We start from the raw sequence: 22,960 nt of genomic DNA on the forward strand, positions 1-22,960 counted from the left end.
AAATAAATAGTTTTTCATTTAAAAAAAATATACTTCTTTAAAAGCAGAAAAACAGTGGCATCAAAAAGCTGCTGCAGCGCCCCCTCTATGTCTTTAGACCAAACTGCCAGTCCTTTTGTTGACCGCCTTTGACCAATTGTTGCCAATTACATATAACAGTTAACGCTGTAAATCCGATTTTTTTTTTCCTGCTGGAATTAAACATTAGAACAAAGCGGCTCGTCGCTTCGATATGACGTAGGCTGTGCCGAGTCCAACTGTCCCCGTCCCCCCCTCTTCCCAACCCCTCGCGGGTGAATATATACCAACGTAGTACAGTATATAATATAGCTGTTGAAACCCACGAGGGAAATAAAACGGGCGAGAGAAACTGTCAATAGTTTAATATCCTGTGTACAAATACGTTCTCGAACCACTGCGGTGTTACAGTACCTGTTAACACATTTCCGGGTTCCCCCTAAAATATTCAAATAATATACATTAGAAAGTAAACGTTATTGTGTTTTACAACAATAATTAACTATAACTATCATGTACCTGGGGATAAAAAAAGCAAAGCCTGCGGCCAAAATGTACACAAGCGGGATATGCGTGTACATTTGTGCGTTTATTAAGCAAACAATTTTTGTTTTCATTTAGACGGTAATTATTGTATGACTATTTTATGCTACAGAAACGCAAAATATTTAAGCTCTGCCCATTGCTATACCTCCTTTCCGTGCTGTCATTTCCTTCTACGTCGTTTCCGCTGCGCCAACAACAGGGCCATCGGGCATTCATTAAATATAAAAAAATTGTCATGAACGGAACAGCGGATAGGACCCAAAAATGCACAACTCCAAAACAAATGGACAGTTTCCAAAAAGAGAGGTTTAATAGACGGGCATAGGTCGGTACACAGGCAGGCAATCCAAGAAAGGCAACAGTATCCAAAAACATGAGGCAAAGAGGCACGGTCGATAATCGGAACAGGGTCAAGCCTTACTGTGAGTCTATGACGTGGAAACAAGGAATGCTGGAACGCGACGACAAGGTACAACGAACTGGCAACGAGAGGGAATGAGACACGAGGTTAAATACAATAGGTAATTAGGGTGAACGAGGCACAGGTGGTGAAGATGCTCACAGGAGCAGGTGTGTGTGAAACAGGGGGGGAAGACAAAACCCGGAACACACACACACATGACAAAAATAAACTATTGAAGAATACAGCAGGATCAGAATTTTGACTTCTCTAGTATTAGCTTTGGCGATTTTAACAAAATACAGTTGTGGATTTCAGCTTTAATAGCGATACCACTTATTACCAAACTGTTACCATTATATATAGTAACATGCAACTGTACATCAAATGTTTGCAACAACATAATCCTTTGAAAAGGCCTGACTGATGCAGCATGTAATGGAGCGATGGGAGTTTGCAGAGCTTCTCGTTATTTTCATGCTTGTCATTTGCCAGCACGCTTTCAGTTTTATGCCATTTACATAAAGGTCTGTTTGGTAAAATTAATTGATTGTGACATTGATTAATTATTTGTGACGCTAGACCAGAGGTCAGCAAATTATGATCCATAGGCCACATATGGCCCCCACTGAGCATTTACATAAACAAGGGTTATGCAGTATTTGTTGTATTAATTTAGGCATTTACCCCCCCTTGAATTGGTAAATTAAAACATGATAAATTACATTTTATTATTAAATAAACAATTTAATTTAGCGATTTTCCCCCCCTTAAATTGGTAAATTAATAAATTATATTTTAGTATTAAGTAAACACTTTAACGCTTTATTAATTTTAATCCTCCTTATACATCTATGACTAGCCAGGCCTTGAGTGAATTTTAAAGTCTACACACCCCTGTTTAAATGCCAGGTTTTTGTGATATAAAAACATTAAATCATTATAAAACTTTTTCCATACTAATCTTACTTGAATAACTCATGAGAAAAATAAAGAAAACTTTGAGAGGGGAAGTAAAAATACCTGAGATGATGTGGTTGTACATGTGTGCACACCCTCATAACTGGGGATGTGACAAAAAATAATCCATCCCATTCAAACTCATGGGAGTCAGCACACACCTGCAACCATTCAAATCACCTCTGATTAACCTCAAATAAAGTTCAGCTGTTCTAGTGGGTTGTTCCTAACATTTATTTTCTAGCAGAAGCCTGAAGAGTGTGTGCTAACATTGACAGATATTTTGACCTGTTCATTATTCCCTCTGCCTAGTTTCAGGCCAAAGTTCCAACTGAAGTAAAACAGCCCAAAAGCATGATGCTGCCACCACCATGCTTTGCTGTAGGTACGGCGTTCTTTTGGTGGTGAGCAGTTTTGTGTTTGCACCAAACATTACTTTTGAAATTATGGTCAAAAAGTTCACCCATGGTATCAGTGGACACTAACAAAACACGTGGGAAAATATGCTCGTCTTTGCCAACACTGGTACCCTAATTTTTAAAAATTCTTCCAGATAATTTTTGTTGCATTGTTATACATTTTCGAGCCTTCGACTTTGGCAGTTCCACTCTACTGTACTTTACTGTTGTTCTGATCTGGTGTCTCCATTGTTTCCGTTTATTATGATTGGTTCACACATTCTGGAAACGACACCCCCCTCCAAAAAAAAATTAAACGAAAAAACAATTCCCTAAGTCTGCTGTCCCCTTTTAACGGCGACGTGTTCATCCACATGATTCTTGTCCAGCTCTGCTTTGTTGTTAGTAGTGTTGCTTTTTATTTGTTTCTGTGATAACGATTTCAAAGGTTTCCACCTAGCTGACTAAATGAGAGAACTGCTGGGAAACACCTTGCGATTAATATTAACACAATCATTGATCCTGTTTCTTTGACACTAACTAGAAGAACGCGATTAAATCGTTGATTTCAGGCGTAAACTATTCCAACCTTTGATTTTTCCCATGTTTTAAACAGACATGAAAGGCAGCATCCTGCAGGGAGCCGGTTTTACTCTTCTACGTCCTGTGTGTTGACTTTGAACCTCCTGTGGAGCTATTGTGTGACTTGTAACTACAAAATTCCACCCACAATGTCTAATCTAATCTATGTAAAGATACAAAATTAATGCCAATGAAAAAATTAATAAACCACCTATTAAAAACTAAAATTACAGAAATCAATATAATTAAAACGTGCATCTAGAAAATCTATATTTTTTAATGAAATAAAACTAAGAATCATAGTTGATTTTTAAAAAAAGAAATTATAAATACAATTGTATCTGTAATCTCTAATATTATATAAAAGCAATAAATTAATACTAAAAGAATAAATAATTTTAGAAACTATTACTAAAATTATAAAACATATTTGTTTTGGTTGTGACTTGGCTTGTCCTGGTAAAATAAAAACCTAAAACCACTCAGAGAGCTTTTGTGTGACTTATCTAAAAAAAAATTACAAAAAATCCACTCACAGTGTCTAATTTATCTTTGTAAATTATGAAATCAATACATGAATAAAAATAAACATACTGGTACATGTAAGTATATAAATTTACAAAAGTAATGCAAATTAAAATATAACAAATTAACAAAGATCATTTTAAATGGCCTCTAACAATCCTTTAAAATAAATAAAATGAATGGTGGCAGAAGTTTTAAAATTATTTATTTTGGTCTAATTTTTTGTATATATATAAAAAAAAAAAACCTGCCATTTGAACAGCGGTGTGCAGATTTTTTTATGTCTACTGTATTCATTTAAAATGCAATAAAAAAGATCCTGCAGGGAGCCTGTGTTCCACGGTTCCCTGTGTGTACTTGGCATAAAGCTTAACTACTAAAATCCACCCCCAAAAAAACAACACTTGGCATTCAAAAGCATTCACGATGTCACACTTTCACTCCCAACTGTCGCTGATACTCCACCACCCATCCAGTGGAACCAAACCTCCGAGCGACCTGTTATGCAGGTGTACTATTAATTAGAAGTGGAATTTTTTTTCTGAGGGCGGGGATGGAGTTTCCATCGCATCCCTGATTTCCCAGACAATGTAAAATAATATGCCAAACACTCAGTATGGCACCCTGCTGTGTTTTTGAAGTGTGGCGTATCTCGTGACACTTTGTTTGTGCCTTCAGATGTGTGGTTTTAGGCTTGGCTGCTCATGACAGTTCACAGTATTTTTAGTGTTAGTGTGTAGTTTTAGTGTGTTAAGTTGACTCTCCTGATAGGTTCACCTACTTTTCTATTCTTATTGGGGGAAAAAGGTTAATAAAAAAACTAAAAATTAAAAACTCTAAAAAAAAAAAAAATAATTTTTAAAAACTGAAATTCTTGTTGCTCCATCAATGTTTCTGTTGGCCTCTTGGTAGCCTCCCTGTCCAGTTTTCTTCTTGTCTTTTCATCAATTTTAGGGGGATGTCCAGTTGTTGGGAATGTTATTGTTGTGCCATATTTTATCCATTTGATGATGCCTGTCTTTGCTGTGTTCCATGGTATATTTAATGCCTTGGAAATTCTTCTGTACCCTCCTCCTGACTGATACATTTCAACAGTGAGATCCTTCTGATGCTGTGGGAGCTCTCTGTGGACCATGACATCACACTGCACAGATGTATAGTAACAACAAAATGGCAGGAAAAGCCTACTAAATACTATTGTATGACATTTATGCATGCTAGTAGGACAACTTTGATATACAAGGTGGACAAGTACTTGCTACTAATGATGCAAAACTAATAGTGGGCATTTTGGTTCTGCTAGTAAGGTCCAGGAGGCCTAGTGCATGAATTCATAGTTGTGCTAAAACATTGGCACCCCTGGGGTGCCAATATTTTTTCACCATGATTGTATTGTTTATTATATATTTGTCTAAAAAAAAAAAAAGAAATCATTCTCACTATTTTGGCATTTAGCAAATTAGGAAAAATAATTTTGGTAGTCCTAATTGACCTCAAACAGAAGTTTAGTCTGATTTAATGTCAGACAGTCAAGGGAAAAAAAGCATAATGTGCCTTTTTGTAGTCATAGTTAAAAAATATTTTTACCGTACATAATACAACTTTACATACTAGTTGGGACTAGTCGTGTTACTGGTGGAGCGGAGTAGTTTACTTGTAAGGTTATTTGTGGACTAATATGCAAATAGAATGCCTTTATTTGTCTTTGTACAGTTTACAATGAGATTAGGAGAGGTACCACTTTCAAGGTGCAGTGCAGATGTAAATGCACAAGTGAAACAACAACACATTTAATAATATCGGGAGAAAATGGCACTAGTGGTGAGGAAAACATTTCTAGCAAAACACAGTTCTTACTAGTGCACTTAACGGTCTTAATAATGAAGACAAAAAGCATACTAGTAGACTAGAAGGCCAGAGCTGGGATTCGAAGCTTTATGATTCAGAAACATTTTTTTTTCCATTATCTGTTCATTAGTGAAGTGTTCTGTACAAAAATACAATCACTTTTAGCATCGTTTCAGAACATCCATTTTACCCTCTTTTTTTGAATACGAAACAAATGAATAAAGGCAGCTTACCTCTTCAAACAAAGAAATGAAGTTGGTTTAGTTTCAGGTGCAGTTATCAAAGTCCATACTTGTCTGGGTAACATGATCTATCCATTTTACTAGAATTTGGTCAAGTTTAACTTTTTGAATTCCCAGGCAGTAGGTTACCTTTTCCATTTTATATTTTGCAAGAATTAAAAAAAAAAAAAAAAAAAAAAAAAAAAGATTTACATGAAAAAGAAAGGTAGTTGTAGATAGAGAGACAAAAGAATTAATGTTATCTATTTAAATACAAAACAAACAAATACCACTGTCTTTTATCGCAAATTTGATTTCCCGTGTTTATAATATTAGTTTGTTTATTCCAGATTCAGTGTTTCAGCAAAATGTAAGTTTATTGTCATATGATAAACTTTAACGCTACATTTCCGCGGAAAAAGGAAACCTGCACATCGCAGTGATTTTTCATTAAATATTGAGTTTGGCCCGTGACGTTGTCCCAATTTTTAATTTTGGCCCACCATGAATTTGAAGCTTAAAAACTCCACTGTGACACAGTAAAACTGTTCCTGCATAAAAGGGATACAGATCTTCCATTCTGCTTGACCTAACAGTCGAACAGGGGGAGGGGGGTGGGGGGTGGGGGGGAGTACCTTTATACACTTTGCTGACACATCCTTTTATTCCCCAGTAGAAGAAACAGGTTTTCAGAATGGAAAGTGACATCATGATCAGTGAATTACTCATTTTCTCACACTTGACCATCTTAAAGACATCAGCTCTCTGGGTGTTTCTTTGTCATATGTTGTTGTTTTGTTTTGAGACTGGTCAGGAGGTATTCTTGTGAGTCATTCTGGTGTGAATGCATGGAACCAAACAGACATTTCTAGTAACTATGTGCTGCTTGCAACCATCTGCTTTCTGATGTCATTCATTGGGCTAATTATCTCAGTCTGTTCTCAGCTGCATTCCTTTCACGTGAAAAACTCCCAAGTTAGATAATGTCATGTCTGAAAATATATTAGTCCCGTTTGCATCATTTTCTGCGTGTTTACTGAGGTTTCTCTGTGAAGCTGTTGTTGTTTGTTTCATTTAGCGTCATTCCCTCTTTGTCGACCGCTAATGTCATTAAGATCTTTATCTCATTGAAAGTCTGCGCCCATCTGGATCACTTGGAATCAGATAAACAGCAACAGAACAAAGCTGCTTCTGTTTTCTAATGTTGCCTTGTTCCTAACTACAGACTTGCCTGCAATACAAACAGATAAAAAGCCTGGATTCACATTTTTATTAAAAGACTGTTCTAGTTTTCCAGACTGCTTATGCAGTTATGTCCTGTTTATTCTCCTGCGGTTTGAAATTTAACTAGATTAGACTGTATTTATTTTTCAATTGAAGTTATCCAAACTAAACAGCCGGAGAACAAAAACTTGCCGACCGTCGAAAGAAACTCTATTTTGCCCTGTACTGTATGCTTATGGGCCATGTTGCGTGGTCATTGGGTAGCATAGGACAACAACATGGGCCAGGTGCTCTGTGACTTATTAACAAACACAAACAGGATGTGCTGAATGCAAGTGCCAACTTTGAACACTGTGTGGTCTGTTTTCAACATTATCTTACCATGGGAAACTTCATTTGGTACACCCACTCAGTTTCATGACATCCAAAACAAGAGACTGGACAAAGATAATAAATCTGTTCTGATCTAGTAATTTTTAAACTGTGTCAAATGTATTTTTCGTCAAGATCAGACAATACAAATTAAAGAAAACATTATCTATATAAAGATTTGGAAGTCGTACAAAATGAAAATACAATGTTGACTTGAGATAAGAGTTAAATTCGTTATGTGACCACGCTTGTACCTTAAAACACTCTCCTCAAGTCAGTTTCTCCATTTGAAATGAATGAAAATGCCATTAATCCGTTCCAGCCTCCCCTCCCAAAAACGTGTTTTTCATGATTTTGTCGGAGTAATGTGATCAAATTTTCTCATGCTTGTCTCAAGTGTCTTGCTGCAGCGTTTTGTACTAACGGCAGGCTTTTCATACTAGACAAGGGAAGACCAGAAAGCAGCACATTACAATAGTAGAGTCGAGACATAACAAATGTATGGATTATGATCTCAGCATCACTAGCAGATAGGATGGGCCGTATCGTAGCGATATTGCGAAGATGAAAAAACTTAGTTTTGGTAATATTCATAATGTACATTTGACAGGAGAGCATTCAGTCCACTATAACACCATGATTTTTTGCCGAGTCACTTTGGGTAATGGCACTGTGTGAAAAGTAGTGTCCTTAAAAAAGTGCTTGTTTCTAGCAGGGTATGTATAAATATGCTACGAATATGTAAATATGTTATGAATGTAAAGAAATTAAACAGTTTTTCTCACATTGCCTACATTTTACGGACATTGTGCTGCTCCTTTTGGTGTGTGCCTCTTTGCCACCTGGGGATATTATAATAGAAATATGCTTACAGAGCCACAGTAATATTAGTCATTTTTTGGAGAGGATGAAGAATATATGCATGGAAATATTGCTATATTATCTGTGTACATGTGTTGCTCCACCATTTTATGTTCAAATATCCGTTGAGTATCTGGTTATAACGCCACAACACTGGCAATATTTGTTTGCCCTTCTATGGCATTTTACATTGTTTGTTAGCATTAAGCTAAACGTACTTTCCTGAGGCAAAGCTATGTGGTTTTAAATACACACATAATTTCTTTCTTTTATGTTTGACAGTAAACATTAACTGAGTGGCCGTAAACAGCTTGAAGCCTCTTTTATTGAAGAATTGTTCACATATCTGCTAAACTGCTGCTTGGCGTGAATTGAGTTGAGGTCATTGTCACCATACAGCCCTCATATCTGAGGTTTTTGCTCTCAAGTCAAAGCAGAAAAATCAGCCAAACAATGACTAGTATCTAAAAAATCAAATAACGTAAAGAAATTGTGTCTAGTAACTCATATCAATATCAGCAGTGATTGAATTTACCCTTTATTATTATTATTATCATTATTTTAAGTTACACTTTAATCCGGTTAGTGTTAACCCTATTTCCTGCGACCATTTCCTTCACAGTTAATGTTCATCTGCCTATAAAACTATATAATGATTAATACAAATGAAATATAACTATGAAAAATTATTATCAAAAATTTGATTATAGAATGTATTTTGAATGAATTGCCTCCGTGGGTTTTCTCCGGGCACTCCGGTTTCCTCCCACATCCCAAAAACATGCATGGTAGATTAAATGAAGACTCTAAATTGTCCGTAGGTGTGAATGTGAGTGTGAATGGATGTTTGTTTGTATGTGCCCTGCGATTGGCTGGCGACCAGTTCAGGGTGTACCCCGCCTCCTGCCCGATGATAGCTGGGATAGGCTCCAGCACGCCTGTGACCCTAGTGAGGAGAAGCAGCTCAGAAAATGGATGGATGGATGGATGGATAAATGTATTCTCACGAGTCTTTATCTTTCATCTAACTATAATGACAAAAATGTAATGAAACACCACTATTTAAGACTTTAGAAAAAAGAAAATACTCAAACCACAAAAAAAAAAATAGAATAGCAATAATAATAATCATAAATACAAATAAAATCATATTGAAAGAGAGATAAATGTTCATAAAGTGAACATGATGATCTAATCTGTTTGTATGTCTAATCTGTTTGAATATATAACTAATCAAATCAACCAAACTTGCGTATCCTATTTCAATACAAATATGTATATTTCAAAAATAATAAAAATAAATACAAAATGTCCAAATGTGTTCCTTTTGGTTGAAGCCACAATGGACCAGTTTCTGTTCTCGTCCTGTCTCTGTCCATTCCTCCTCCTAATCTCCTTATTTGGTCATCGGGGCTTGAGTGGGCGTGTCCCTGCTGTGACGTATAGAGATTGCGTTGGAAAAAAAAGAAAAACAATCAGAGGCAACCGGTGTGAAGTTTTCGGACCTGCATTACACTACCGGGACAGACAGCAGCCGCAACCGGGACTCGCGTCTACCTGGACTCTTTATTATTATTATTGTTGATTATCTATTTATTATTATTATTATTATTATCACATGAGAGACATGATGATGAACGGCGGGACCAGAAGTCTGTGCACGGTGGAGGACATCCGAAAACAACAATATGACAAGGTGAGATACGTTAGAATTGTCACTTAAAGTCATAGAAAAGTCGTATTTCTGCACCTATTTCTGTGTACTACTTCATTGATTATTTATCTGGATGTGTCTTTATTCATTTCTAGTTTATGATTGAAGAATCAACAGGTTTTAAAAAAAAAAATATATATATATATATACGTATATTTTTAAGTATTTGTAATTTTTTAATACTTCAAATAAAACGACCTATTTAAATTGTCTAAAAGTAATACCCCCAAAATAAAAAAAAATAAAAAATACAAAATAAAAGTCGCAAAGTTTCAAATCATATAAATGTGATAGAAATAATTTAATAAATTGTAGTAATTCACCAATTTATCTGTATTGTTTGCATGCGTTATTGTATTTGTTGATTAAATTAATAAACGGAATATGTATTTTATATGTATGTTCTTTTCTTTTCTTTTTAAATAGAATAATGTTATGTTTCAGAAGTATTCCAAGGATGCTCCTTTAAATTTTTGATGGTAATTCACACAGGAAATAATAGGAATGTTATACATTTTAACATTTTTGCTGCAAATGTATTTTTCAACTAAGTTTGCTCTATGGATGTGACACCACAAAGCTGTAAATGTGACACCAAATTCAATTTTGATCCAATCCAGATTGCAGTCATTACAAATTGATCATGGAAACTCCCACACTACATGTTCAGATGCTCGTATCTCCAATCTCTTTTAATCCTGATTCAGATGTCCTCCAAACACAACAAACCAAATACCATTTGACAGGTATAATAAACATCTGAAATTATGAAATGGGACTTTTAATGTTGGAGTTTTAATCCAGATCAGATCTGGATCAAACTTTTTTTTTTTTTTTTTTTTTACTCTTACATTTAAATTACGTCATGCATGGTCTCATTTTTCAGGTTTTACTCATTTAACTTTTAATTCTCCCCTGGATGCCCTGCGACTTGTGAGTTAAGAATTAGCGCAAACAGCCTGTGAGGCCTTCACATTGGCAAGCGGTGACAGCGGCACCTGTGCATGTGGCGTCCTTTGAACAAGCTTAGACGGCGCGCACACACGCTCAGACACATTGAGGGCAAGCTGGGAGATGAGCGCGAGCGTCTGTGCACGTCACCTCAATGAGCCTTATCACTCCTGATAGTTTAATAATTTACCGTCAATTTGCATCACAAATAATGACAAGCCAGCCACAATCTGTTGTGAGATGTTGATTGACTTCCAATTTGAACTTTCTTGACAGTCACATAAGTCCACCAAATAATGTACTCGCCGTTAACTATGATGATGCGCTGTCGAACGTGCAGAGGGACATTACTGTGTGTTCCTGTGTGTTCCTTTTTTTTCTTTTTTGTTTACATCACACATAAAAAGACTAAACTGAGTTGACTGTATGCATTTACATTCAGCTATATTGCACTGAGCAGCTAGTGTAGGTCAGTCGTGTGTGTGTGTGTGTGTGTGTGTGTGTGTGTCACTTTCCTATGTCGTAATAAGTTCCATTTCCCATTCTATTATCGTATTTTTGCTATTTGTCATCACTGATTAAAAACTTGTTCTTTTTAAATGTAAAAAGGTAAAGCACACGTGGAAAGTTATCTTTTGATGCCTACTGAAATTGTCTGTAACGACATCAGGCATGCTAACGCTATAACCTTCACATTTGATTAAGTCCAATTTGGAGACAGTAAGTGTTAGGAAGTGTTCGGAACCTGTACAGGTGTGCCACTCTCTTTAAAAATGTTGAAAGAACTCAATTAAAAGGCAATATAATTGAATAAGGCTTTATTAGTGTTCTGCAATGGGGGAATTCCATTTTTTTTAAGTGGGAACCAGCAGCACACAAGAAAAATATCAATGAATAAAAAAGAAAAACTTTGTACTTTGAGACTAGCAATGTATGGGACTACTGTAAATGAATGAGAAATACCATACAGTACATGCAGATGTGGATGACAAACTGTATACATGAATAGATACTGCGCAGTATACACAGAGTAGAATAGAGCAGACCTTTGTCACTGGCTGGCGACCAGTTCAGGGTCTAGCCCGCCTCTCGCCCGGAGTCAGCTGGGATAGGCTCCAGCACGCCCACGGCCCTAGTGAGGGGAAGCGGTACAGAAAATGGATGACTATAGCACAGTCCTTGTTCATTATATTACACTTAAGTGTGAAGCGGGAACGTGAGTATCAACAGTAGCAGGAAAAGTCAGCAGTATTGTACGTGGAAATTGTAAACCCTATAAAAAATACTTTAGTGTATATGCAAATGTGGATGACAGACCACCTTGTTTTGACATCTGTACATTAGGACTGCACCTATCAAATATTTTTAGAATCCTTTGTTCTAGTGATTATCACATCGATTAATTGAGTAACCAGAAAAAAAAAGATCTTGCATTATTAAACAAGAAAATGGGCACGTAAGGTGCTGGTATTATTTTGTCCACTTGGGGGTGCCATCTATGTTCCATGCTGTAATATCTGTGACTTAGTGTTTGCGGCTTTAAAAGACGTATCCTGGCCTGGTGAGTGATGTGGGCGTCAGCGAATGAGAGTGTAGAGTTAGAGTTGGCTACTTCGAGCTCAGGTTAGCTCCTGGCTCTTAACTAGCTAACCCTTAGCTAGTCTGCATGTTGAGTGCCTGGCCATAGGAGCTCCTGGATGAAAGTGCTTACTACGTGTTTTGATTATTATTGATGTTGGCGGTTGTAGATATGCTAATGAGGTACGACACGTTGCACTTTTTTTTAACCTTCTTTTGTAAGTGTGAAATAATTCTGCTTTGTTTGCCGCCATCGCACCAACTTATTTTTACACAAAAGTGGTGCGTGAGTCAGCTGTAGCATTAGCCTGTGTGGAAAACTGATCACGAGGAAGCGTTGAGGCAGAGATTTTGCTCTGGCTTTTTTATTTGTTATTTTTTTTTGCAATTGAATTGTTCGAGTTTTTTGATTAATCGTTTCAGCTCCACTTTACCTCATAAATTCCATATACACAGAATACCATACAATATATGCACACGTGAAGAAAAAGGAGCAAGGATAGTCAGCGGTTTTTGTGACGACTGTACACGGATAAACAATTCTATACAGTGCATATATGCAGTTGGGCATGAAGCCAGTAATATGTACTTATCAGCAGTCACTGAGTAGGCACTCTTGCACTTTGTTCCATAACAACACTTAAATCCTGTCAATGTTAACCCAATTTCCTTCCACCATTTTCTTCAAGAGCAAGAGTGTGGACCTAACCTATTTAACATGGGGGAGGCACAATTGCATGCGCTATCATGGAAAAAAAATGTTCCTCAGTGGTCATAAAAGTGTAAGCATGTGAGCCTCGCGGCTCAGATTGCCTCCCTCTGTGCTGCAGGTAGAAAGAGGAGACAAGGGGAGGGCAGAGTGAGTGATTTAGTACACACACACACACACCTACACACGCATGCATGCACACAAGAAGAAGCACTGTCATTTGTGGAATGCGGCAGGTGCTTTTCGGGATTTCGCTCCTTGTGCTCACATAATTCAGCCTTGGCCTCCTCCTGATGCCAACGTAGAGCACAAAGTGTCTCCGTAGCCTTTGAAAGCCTCCAGCCAGCCAGCCAGCCTGCATGGAGCTCACCATCTTTTGTGCCCTTTGTTGGTGTGTGCGCCAACCCAGGCTCACATTTCTGCCCTGTTATGGAGTCAGTGTTTACACTGGCTCACCTTGTGTATTTTTTATTCTAATTTTTTTTTCTGTGCAGATCTCCTTTTGTCCAATGGCGGCAGTGTCGTGTTACAGCTGCTGGCATTTATGTGTGTGCGTAAATAGCTTGGCTCTTTACTTGTGTAATATCTTCCCAACAATGGTCCCAGTGTTTCTCTCTATCCCCCTTAATTGAGACCCCCACCAAATGGCCCATCAGAGCGCTCAGATGTAACGTGAGCAGGCTGTATCAAACAAAAGAGAGACTTTTCAGACTTCTGTTTTTCAAACTGTAGGAGGCCCTCCACACACCCTTTTTCATTTCATCTGCTCCTGTTTTGTTCTTGCTCTGTATTTGCTGACCATTCTGTTGGCCCACTGAATACTGTTGTACTAGTTGGGTAGGTCTATTGTTTTGGGAAATGATTGTTCTTTGTCTGTAAACGCTTTGAGAAACACTGCCAAATACCACAAAAGTACAGTTGGTGAGCTGAGTCTCTCAGCGATATAATGAATGTAGTACAGCCACATAATTGTGAACCTGTTCATTTAGAGTTCGATTTTTACATGCGCAATGTTGCTTTAAAGGCATTAATTTCTCCGTAACTTAAGTTGACTTGAGCTCCTTTAAGGTGGAAATTTAAACACCCGCAATTAAGACTGTTCCGTCAACCGGCCGAACGATGCGCTTGACGGTGTGCGTGCTTAACGTTCAGTACGGTAGAATGCGATCGAAGCGAGACAGACACAAACACCAAATAGCGAATGAGAGCAATGGTGGGATCAGACAGATGAAGTTACACCCACATTCACTGCGATCATCACCCTTAACACACATCAAATACCACACCTCAACATGCCCCGTTACATTCAATTTTGAATACATCACCCATTGATTTGATATAAATGCACTTATGTAACTGATATTGCGTGTGCGTGTTTACAGTCACAACAGTGCAGGCATTTATTTCGTTTTGCATGTTGTACGTGTCTCCTATTTGGCATGAGGTCAAGACACCAGAAGAAGACTTGTTGTTTTGGAATGTCTTATATAATGGCGCTGACCTCCTCCCTCGCAGCTGGAGCGCGCGCGCACACACACACACAAGGGGCATCAATTAGGAGGGTTCCCTGCACTGGGACGCGCACACACACGCACACACACAAACACACCCACACAAACACACACCCGCCCTTTCACTTCCCAGCCGAGGCTTTTCCTGCTTCCCATCAGAGAACTGAAAGAAAAGTAAACTTTGTATTGTCTCGCATGTGTGTGCGATATGTCGTAAAGCCACTTTTGTTTTGTTAGTCATGGCTACAGTGCGGCTTTGTTGCCATGGAAACCATCTGCCATGCCTGACATGAAATCTTTCTGTCCACATTCTCAGAAATCAATTTAAAGCCTCTGTGTAGCCTTAAATAACTTTACTTCCCCTTCTGACGTTTGAAGCCCCCACCCCCACCCCATCGCTAACCTGCTCCCTCCCTTGACTTCTACATTTAGTGACTCACTTTTTCCCGTTCTTTTTGGGAAATAGTGGCCAATCGGACTCTCCATCACATAACGGTCTCTTTGTGGGTTCTCCTCATTATCGTTGTTGCTTTTTCCAGGAGCGGTGCAGGCGACTGCGACTCACACTGCACGACCAGAACCAAGCGACTCGCAGTTCAGAGCAGCAGCAAAGAGATAAGGTAAGACTTTTGGGCCTCTCCTAACTGCGCTGAAGATTAGTGTTGTCTAGATGCCATGGTATGATTTGGAAATTCAATTTTTAAGCATGCGTGAACTCTTACACCAAGAAGGATACAGTATGTTTTCATACTGTATGTTTGCTTCTGTGTCACTTTGTATGTAGTTTTTGATCGCTACAACCTAGTTTCTTGATGATAAATAAATCTTTTTCCAAGGATGATCTCTTTAGATTTTGGTCATGTTCCATACATTGATGAATTCATTGTTGTTTATTTTTTATTTTTTTTTTTTGTTTGCTGTTTTTTTTTAAAATGTTTTTTTGTGTTTGCATGCTTTTCCTTTTTTATTTATTTAAATTATTTATTTTGTACATTATAAGTTTTTTAAAACTTTTCAATCATTTTATCTTTTTGTATTTTTATCATTTGACTTTTTGTTTTTGCATGTTTTTTTGCTTTTTTTTTTTAAACATGATTGTACTTATTTTAATTATTTGTGGTGTATTTTAACATTCACTTTTAAATAATTTAATGTAAATATTTGTATACTTTTTTTGCATTTTAATGTTTTTTCATTTATTAATATTGCACATTTGGAAGCAATTTAAATGTAACGTGGAAAATCCCATTAAACATAACAGTATTAAGATACTGCACATGTCAAACTTTACCAGATCATATAGAATTATGTAGGATCGTCTTGGTTTAACTCGCAGTGTAGTTAGTAAGATCCTAAATGACAAATGTCTGGTTCCTGTAACGTATTAGGAATGATAACTTACAAGTTTCCGTATTGGTCGAGTGTGTGTGTGTGTGTGTGTGTGTGTAACGAGACACGTTACACACACGTTACACACAGTGTGTGTGTGTGTGTGTGTGTAACGAGACACGTCTGCTTCCCATCAAAGGAGGTTCGCATATGTTTAGTGCCCAGGACTTCTTGAGAAATTCGTCATTCTACCAAGAAGAGAACAAAAGTTGCACCAGGTTGTTACATAACCTCTTCCCGCCTCTTCCAGCGTGCGCGTGTCCCTCCCTACCTTGTGCTGTTTCTTTCCAATGGGAGTGTGAAGAAATGTGCCTTGCTCAAGCCTCAACTCAGATTCCAGTTTAATAGTTTAGTGACTTTGCGCCAAGTGTTGTTTGGCAATATCGATCCCAAACATGTCGCAGCCCCTCCCAGTTGACCTCATCCATGTTTCATTCGTTCACATCTGGGAATATTTGGAAACACACCCATCATGCTCATGCAATGTTCTAAATGCTCTGTCTTTATCTCCAGCCTGTCGGACGTGCGTTTGCACTGGTGCAGCCCCCCAACGAGAGGACGCTTTTGCCGCCAGAACCAATCAAATCTACAGAAGAGCAAGTAGAGGTCATCAAGGTGGGTGTGACATTATTGCCGAAGATCAGTTATTCAGTTTAAAACAAAGCTTTTTATTCACCGTTACATGTTTTAAATTTAAAAAACAACAACAACAACAACCAACCAATGAAAAAAAAACAATGAATGTTTGAACAAACGCACGAATGAGTGAACAAATGAAAGAACTAATGAACGAACCAACTAGAAAACGAATGAACACATAAATTAATGAACCTACCAACCGCCAATCAACGAGCCAATGACAGAACGAATAAACCAAGCATTGAAAGAACCAAAATGGTCAGCTACAGTGTGAAAGCTTTTGATGTTATATAGTACAAATGTCTAAAGGGAAAAAATACATCCTGTGTCCACATTTTTATTTGGATTTGCACCAATTTACTTGCTTGACACACCCACCACCCCATTTTCATGGAAACCAATTGTGTGGTTATTGTATGATCTTACTAACAAGTAAACTAACTTTCTAGGTGTATCTGGAGGCCCGCAGAGAAGAGTCTCATAAACAGAACCAGAGTCTGAAGATGCTGTCAGATGAGGTTTCCCAGATACAAGAGGTCAGCCTCCTTAACGCTGTGTGATCGCTCCCCAATGCGAGCTTATCTTCAGTCTTCAACATTCTCTCTCGGTCACACCGCTGGCAGCATTTGTGTTTCCTATTTTGAATGTTATGTCATGCCGCTCTCTTGTTTACACACCAAAACAGATGGACACAAGGCTTCACACAATGTGTTTGCATTTCACACAGGTGCGCTACTGCCTGAAAACACTGAGGGAGCAGATGGCGTCGAAAAATAAGGTGGGCAACTCCGGCTCGCCAGATGGCGCTGTTTTTTTAAAAAATTTCTATTCAATATGTATCTTACATTTAACGCGGAGCACTGCAAGGTTTCACGCAATCGCTGTATCTATCGGTATCGTTGGCAAAGTGTCTCGATGTCGTATCGTGAGTTACCCAGTGATTCCCACATTGACACGCTTCCATTTGCAAAAACAGCTAGTTTCTGATACTATTTCTAGTACCCGGTCAACCAGAGTTCCAAGCGTCCGAAGTTGGTACCATATGGGTGACATAACACACCGCTGGTTGCTCAATGGGCGAGCAGATTTGTCATTGCTGCGTCTTTTTGAGGATACGATAATTAGCTTCCTATGTAGCTCCACGCTAAACTACGCTGCTCTCTTCAATGCCTCCAGCCTGAGGTATAACTTTTGAATAGAAATTGGAATGTTAAAAAAGTGTATCGAAATGATTGGCGCCTGCTCAATTGTTGCATCACATCCCGTGCTGTGCTTCACCTCGCCTCTCGACCTCTCTGTGTCCAGATTCACACTAACGGGTGGAAGGTCTCATCTCCATTCAAGAAAATGACCTCTTCTCGCCAAAAAGGCGGAACCAAAAGTGATGGTCAGGTGAGTTTGTTTTGTTTCGTTCCAGACAATGTTGGTAAAAGTATCTCCAGACATTTAAACCCTGAGGCAAGTGAGGAAATGAGGTGTAGAGTGTAACAGTGAGCCAAACAGAGACGTGACTGTAATTAAATATGAGCTAGGATTAAAATGAGAGTAAATATACACGGAGCACCTCAGGGGATAAGCTGCTAGCACACAGTGTGCCTCCTTGACTTTGTTTTCAGGCTCTCCCTATTGTCCCTGCATTCCATACATGCTTTGTCCTAATCGGATGGTTTCTGTCTTCATCATTTAAGCTGTGTTTGCACCATTATCCCATTAACGTTCTGGTGAGTCAAACCCCACGGTTGCAAAAATAGGAGCGAAATAGGTGGCAATTCAATGACGCACAACGATAACAACAGTCCTGGTTTCGCCTGTGCCGAACCCACTCCACTGAGAGGACAGGATTTCACATGACATCATTGAACAAGTATTCATGTTGTCATTGTTGTGGTCTGTCTGTCAGGAGGCGGACGACGAGGCGGAGAGGGCCAAGCTGAGAGAAGTCAGCAAGCGTCTGTATGCGCAGCTGCAAGACGCTGAGAAGAAGCACCAGGAGGAGAGAGAGAGGCTGCAGGTGACTTGCTAACTTTACATCAATAACTATCCAGTGCAGGGTTTCCCAACCTTTGATGAGCAAAGACACATACAGTGCTGCCTTGAGATAGGAGTCGAATCAGTGGTTGAGATTCACTGAGCTCGAAAAATCTGGGAAAATGAATCGATGAAAGGTTTCACGTCCACACGTCGTCAAAAAGATCCTCGTTCACAAAGGACAACTGACAACAAAAATGCTGTCAAACGCATGTCAGGCCACTGTGGAGAATGTCATTTTGCAAAGAAACAAAACGTGGTAAACGTGGGTTTCAAATGTTTGCGTTATGTATAAAATGCAGCAATACCCCACATGGTTCACTAGTCAACCTATTTGTGTTTTTATATTTGGCAGCTCAGCTATAAGTTAGAAAAACTCCCTTATTTGCATTTTTGGGGGCTCTATCTGAAACACCCAAAGATGCCACAATATACCACCAAAGCCCTGTCTAAATAGGAAAATAGTACAGCAATTGGTGTCAAAGAAGTATCTTGAAGTGATACATCTCGACAAGAGACAAGCTTTGTATCTCAGGGAGGAAGTAAGTTTAGTGTGGGTGGTTCGTGGAAGTTATGGAGTCTTAGCTGCATGAAGGTGTGCACTTCCAGTGCATTTTTCTCAAAATTAAAAAAATCAGTATGACATTTATTTTCAAGGGAAATGGTGTAAGATGAATTTGAAATAATATCAACCCATAGATCGTGGTGTATTTACGGTTTTAAACTGTATTGATATAGGCAATTCTAAACATTTTTAGGTGGTATGATTTTTGCGACGCTATAAACCACCCAATCTCCCTCCAGGCTGAAGGCGACATGCTGAGGGAGCGTCTGAGCGACCAGGAGGACAAGCTGAAAAGCACGAAGGAAGACGTCGAGAAGAAGGACCAGCGCATCGACGAGCTCCAGAGGTTACTGGGGGGCATGGAGAAGGAGAGCGCCACCTTGAAGGAGAGCATTCGCGAACGGGAGGAGGAACTGCGTGAGCTACGCCACATCAGAGAGGAGGGCCCCGAGGGAGAGCAGAGGTTAGGAATTTTCGCGGCCCCCAACACCTGCACGAATAATTTCATGGCATCTCTGAAACATTAGAACACAGGAACAGGGGACTTTTAGAGGACCACTGTGTGTTTGGATGTTGGGAACTAATTCTGGGGTTGGTCCTGGGCTAATTTATCAGGGTAAAAGAAGAGACCCATCTTGGGGGGGGGGGGGGTTAGTGGCTTTTTTACATGCCGTTCACCATTTACTCCATGAACTGCGTCATCTTTTCTCATACTTTCTACCACCAACGGCGACACGTACTCTGTTCATACCATACATAGACACACTCTGTTCGAGTACGAGGTGCCATAACATGTCCGACGTTCAACGACGTAATCGATGACAAGCCGAGATTCACTCCCCAATCTTTATCTTTTAACTCAAAAGCTGTGCTGATCTCAAATCCAAAGTGATGCAACACCGCCATCTACAGGGATCTGTTAGTCATTACAGTGGTTTCCAAATCCAAATTTCACAGCCAAGCTGGGTGAGATCCTCTTCCACGCCTCCCCATCATATTTGATTTGGTTATACGGCGATGTTTGATTGACCAATGTTACCGTCCTCAATTTGGTCCGACTGCAGTGAAGTGACGGGACCTCTGACTCACCGTTATTTTTTGGTGTGTGTTTGTTCAGGGCAGAGCAGTTGGAAAAAGAAGTTGCCATTCTCAAAGAGAAGATTCACCATCTGGATGACATGCTTAAAAGCCAGCAGAGGAAAGTCAGACACATGATTGAACAGGTGGGACGAGGCGCATGTTGCAACATTCGGGGAAAGAACACGTCTTCATATTTGCGTCAGTGTTTGATCCAATTGTGTGCTCGCCTTCAGCTTCAGAACTCTCGCATGGTGATCCAAGAGCGGGATCGCATCATCAAAGAGCTGGAGGAGAAAGTGGCTTTCCTGGAAGCCGAGGTGAGGATGCCTATCTTCTTCGGCCCAAAAAAAAACCCACCTCACTTTATTGCTTTGGAGTCAAAGTGATGAGGTGATAAATGTGAGGGGATAAAACCAAATCCACCTTTCTGCCAAGGGAGGTGATATGTGAAAGACAAAATGGAGCTATTGTCTCTTTTGAGGAAGCTCGTTTTAGCTTCCGTTATGTGACGCGTGACCTCGTCTGTGTGCAGAACCGAGAGATGCACGACAAAATGGATTACTTCATGGGAGGACAGAAGAGCAATTCTTACCTTTCATCGGAGCGTAACCCACAAATTGTATACAGGTAACTTTCATTTTGTCAGATCAAACATGTCTTGGAAAAGCCCAAAGGCGCTAAATGTGATCAAATACAGTGGAAAATTTCATTTTAACTTCCAATTTGCTCACATTTAAGGGAAAAAAAAAAAAAAAAAGAATAAATCTCATGCAACATTTTGACATTAACTGTCACGTTTTTTTAGTTTTTTTTACCAAGTGTTAATATTAATAATAAAACAGCACTATATACTGTATACATTTGTTAATTTTACTAATATTTATGTCATTATCTACAATAAATCAAATAACCAATTATTTAACGCGAAAAAAAATTCAAACAACGATAGATACATTTTAATTGAGCAATCTTAGGGGGAAAAACAGCTAAATTAATGGGACTCTGGATAATGTGCACACATGGGCAAAAATGTTGGTACCAGTCTGTTAATTTCAAGAAAAACCCACAGTGGTCACAGAAATAACTTGAATCTGACAAAACTAACAATAAAAAATTATTGAATTAAATTAAGAAAAATCAAGTTAAAATTACCAATGAGATCAATCAGACATTGCTCTTGAATTGTGGTTCAGCAGAATTGTTTTCAAACACAAACTTAACATAGACCATATGTTTTTTCACCCCCCCCCCCAAAAAAAACCCAACAACAACAAAAGACCACGGAATATCACCAATAAGTTTTAAAAAAAAATCCACAAATAGGTAAATCCGCGAGTGCCAAACTGGAAGTATGTAGGGGTGCAGTAAATCTTTTTTCCTGAATGTTGGTTCGACACCACTGCAAATTGCAACTTCAATAATAGACAAATTGTTAGACGAATACTTCCTCAAAACTGAGCTTTATCATCTTTGTAAATATGGATTTTTTCGTTCTTCTTGCTGTATGGACTAATTGTACCTAATGAAGTGTATAAATGAAATCTACTTTTGTCTCGCTCTTGCCTTGGCAGTAAACCGTTCAAGCTGTCCACCTCCTCCAACAAGCCGCTCCCATTCATCAAGGTCATCGAGATCAAGTCTTGAGTCTCGGGAGAAGCACCAAAGCGTTTTTTTGTATGTGGACTGAAACTCTGATAGACCACCTCGTGTTCACACCGGAATATCCGAGCTGAGCTTTTACTATGATTTGCGCTCTTGAAGGATGCGCTGCACTCTTTATCCCGTACAGTACTTTTAAATGTTTAATGTACGCAAAGGGCAACAGGCTTTAATGTAGATGGTAAGACTGTTTACAAACAGTAATGTAGCATCAATCTTATCTGCATCTTCCATGTCACCAATCACTTTTGAGTGTGTAGCATGAAACTTGACTATAGAGGCTATTTAAGTTTTGCATATGTAAAATAACCGCATAGTTTGAAGTAAGCACTTAATGAAACTGCAGGAATTGAAGCTGCTTCATAAAAGTCATTTGTTTCCCCTTTTCATCATTTCAGTTTGTTGTCATGATGTAAATGTGTTCTCTTGAATGTCCTTTCAAGTTTAAATTTTCTCAAAGCTTTCTACTTTATATTTATTTATATTATTAAACCGTTTTGACTAATTACAAGTCTTGCTGTATGTTCTTTAAACTAGTTCCCAGGTGTCTGAATGTTTGTGGCTTGCTTCAGTCAAAATAACAAGGATAAACAATATTTTGCAACACATTAAAAAGCACATTTCACATTACACAAACTGTACCAGGAATGGCATCATAAAAGATGTATTTCAAAGCTAAACTACAAGTGTTGCCCTCCAGTGTGGGCCAAACGATCAACCTGCACGTCTACAAAGAGATCCTGTGGCGTTTGCTTCATTCAGTGCGCGAGAAGAGACGAGAGTTGCGACAGAAGGACAACTTGGAGCTGCTTCACTGTGACAACGCGCCTGCTCTGAGCATCTGACAGTTCCTGGCCGAGAAGGTCGCCATGCTGGCTCCAGCAACCTCCCTTTCTCACCTGACTCGGCTCAGTGTGATATTCTTTCCTCTTTTCCAAGCTCAAGGAGGTCTTCAAGGGTCACCTTGAATATTACAAGGAGTACACGACATAACATGACATGTCTGGGAAAGTGTTTTGGACTCCAAGGGGGATTACTTCAAAGGGGAAAGTTGTAGTTTGTACTTGAAATATATTTTTTGTGACATTAGTCCTGAAACCTTCCTGGCACACCTTGTCTCATTTGAAATGTTTTATCAGGAAGAGCGCGCCCTCTGCTGGACTTTCTACACACTACAAGCAA

At 38.9% G+C, this 22,960-nt stretch overlaps 1 protein-coding gene across 1 annotated transcript; it reads left to right on the forward strand.

Moving 5' to 3' along the window:
• Positions 1–9,450: 9,450 nt before the first annotated feature.
• On the forward strand, positions 9,451–22,283 carry tuft1a (tuftelin 1a). Its single transcript, XM_061777603.1, has 12 exons — positions 9,451–9,651; positions 14,958–15,038; positions 16,321–16,422; positions 16,896–16,982; positions 17,174–17,224; positions 17,752–17,838; positions 18,347–18,457; positions 19,279–19,502; positions 20,157–20,262; positions 20,353–20,436; positions 20,652–20,746; positions 21,691–22,283. Exons 1-12 carry the CDS (start codon positions 9,574–9,576, stop codon positions 21,761–21,763), a joined length of 1,179 nt encoding a protein of 392 aa, XP_061633587.1. The 5' UTR covers positions 9,451–9,573; the 3' UTR covers positions 21,764–22,283.
• The last annotated feature ends 677 nt before the right edge of the window (positions 22,284–22,960 follow it).

This window comes from Phyllopteryx taeniolatus, chromosome 6 (genome assembly GCF_024500385.1).
Source record: "Phyllopteryx taeniolatus isolate TA_2022b chromosome 6, UOR_Ptae_1.2, whole genome shotgun sequence".
Classification (NCBI taxonomy): domain Eukaryota; kingdom Metazoa; phylum Chordata; class Actinopteri; order Syngnathiformes; family Syngnathidae; genus Phyllopteryx; species Phyllopteryx taeniolatus.

Bases quoted from the DNA above. Each gene is read 5' to 3' on its own strand.
- tuft1a (XM_061777603.1), top strand. From the start codon at position 9,574: ATGAGAGACATGATGATGAACGGCGGGACCAGAAGTCTGTGCACGGTG. The intron at 16,983-17,173 runs GTCAGCCTCCTT...CATTTCACACAG, and splicing joins AGGTTTCCCAGATACAAGAG to GTGCGCTACTGCCTGAAAAC. The intron at 20,263-20,352 runs GTGGGACGAGGC...GCTCGCCTTCAG, and splicing joins TCAGACACATGATTGAACAG to CTTCAGAACTCTCGCATGGT.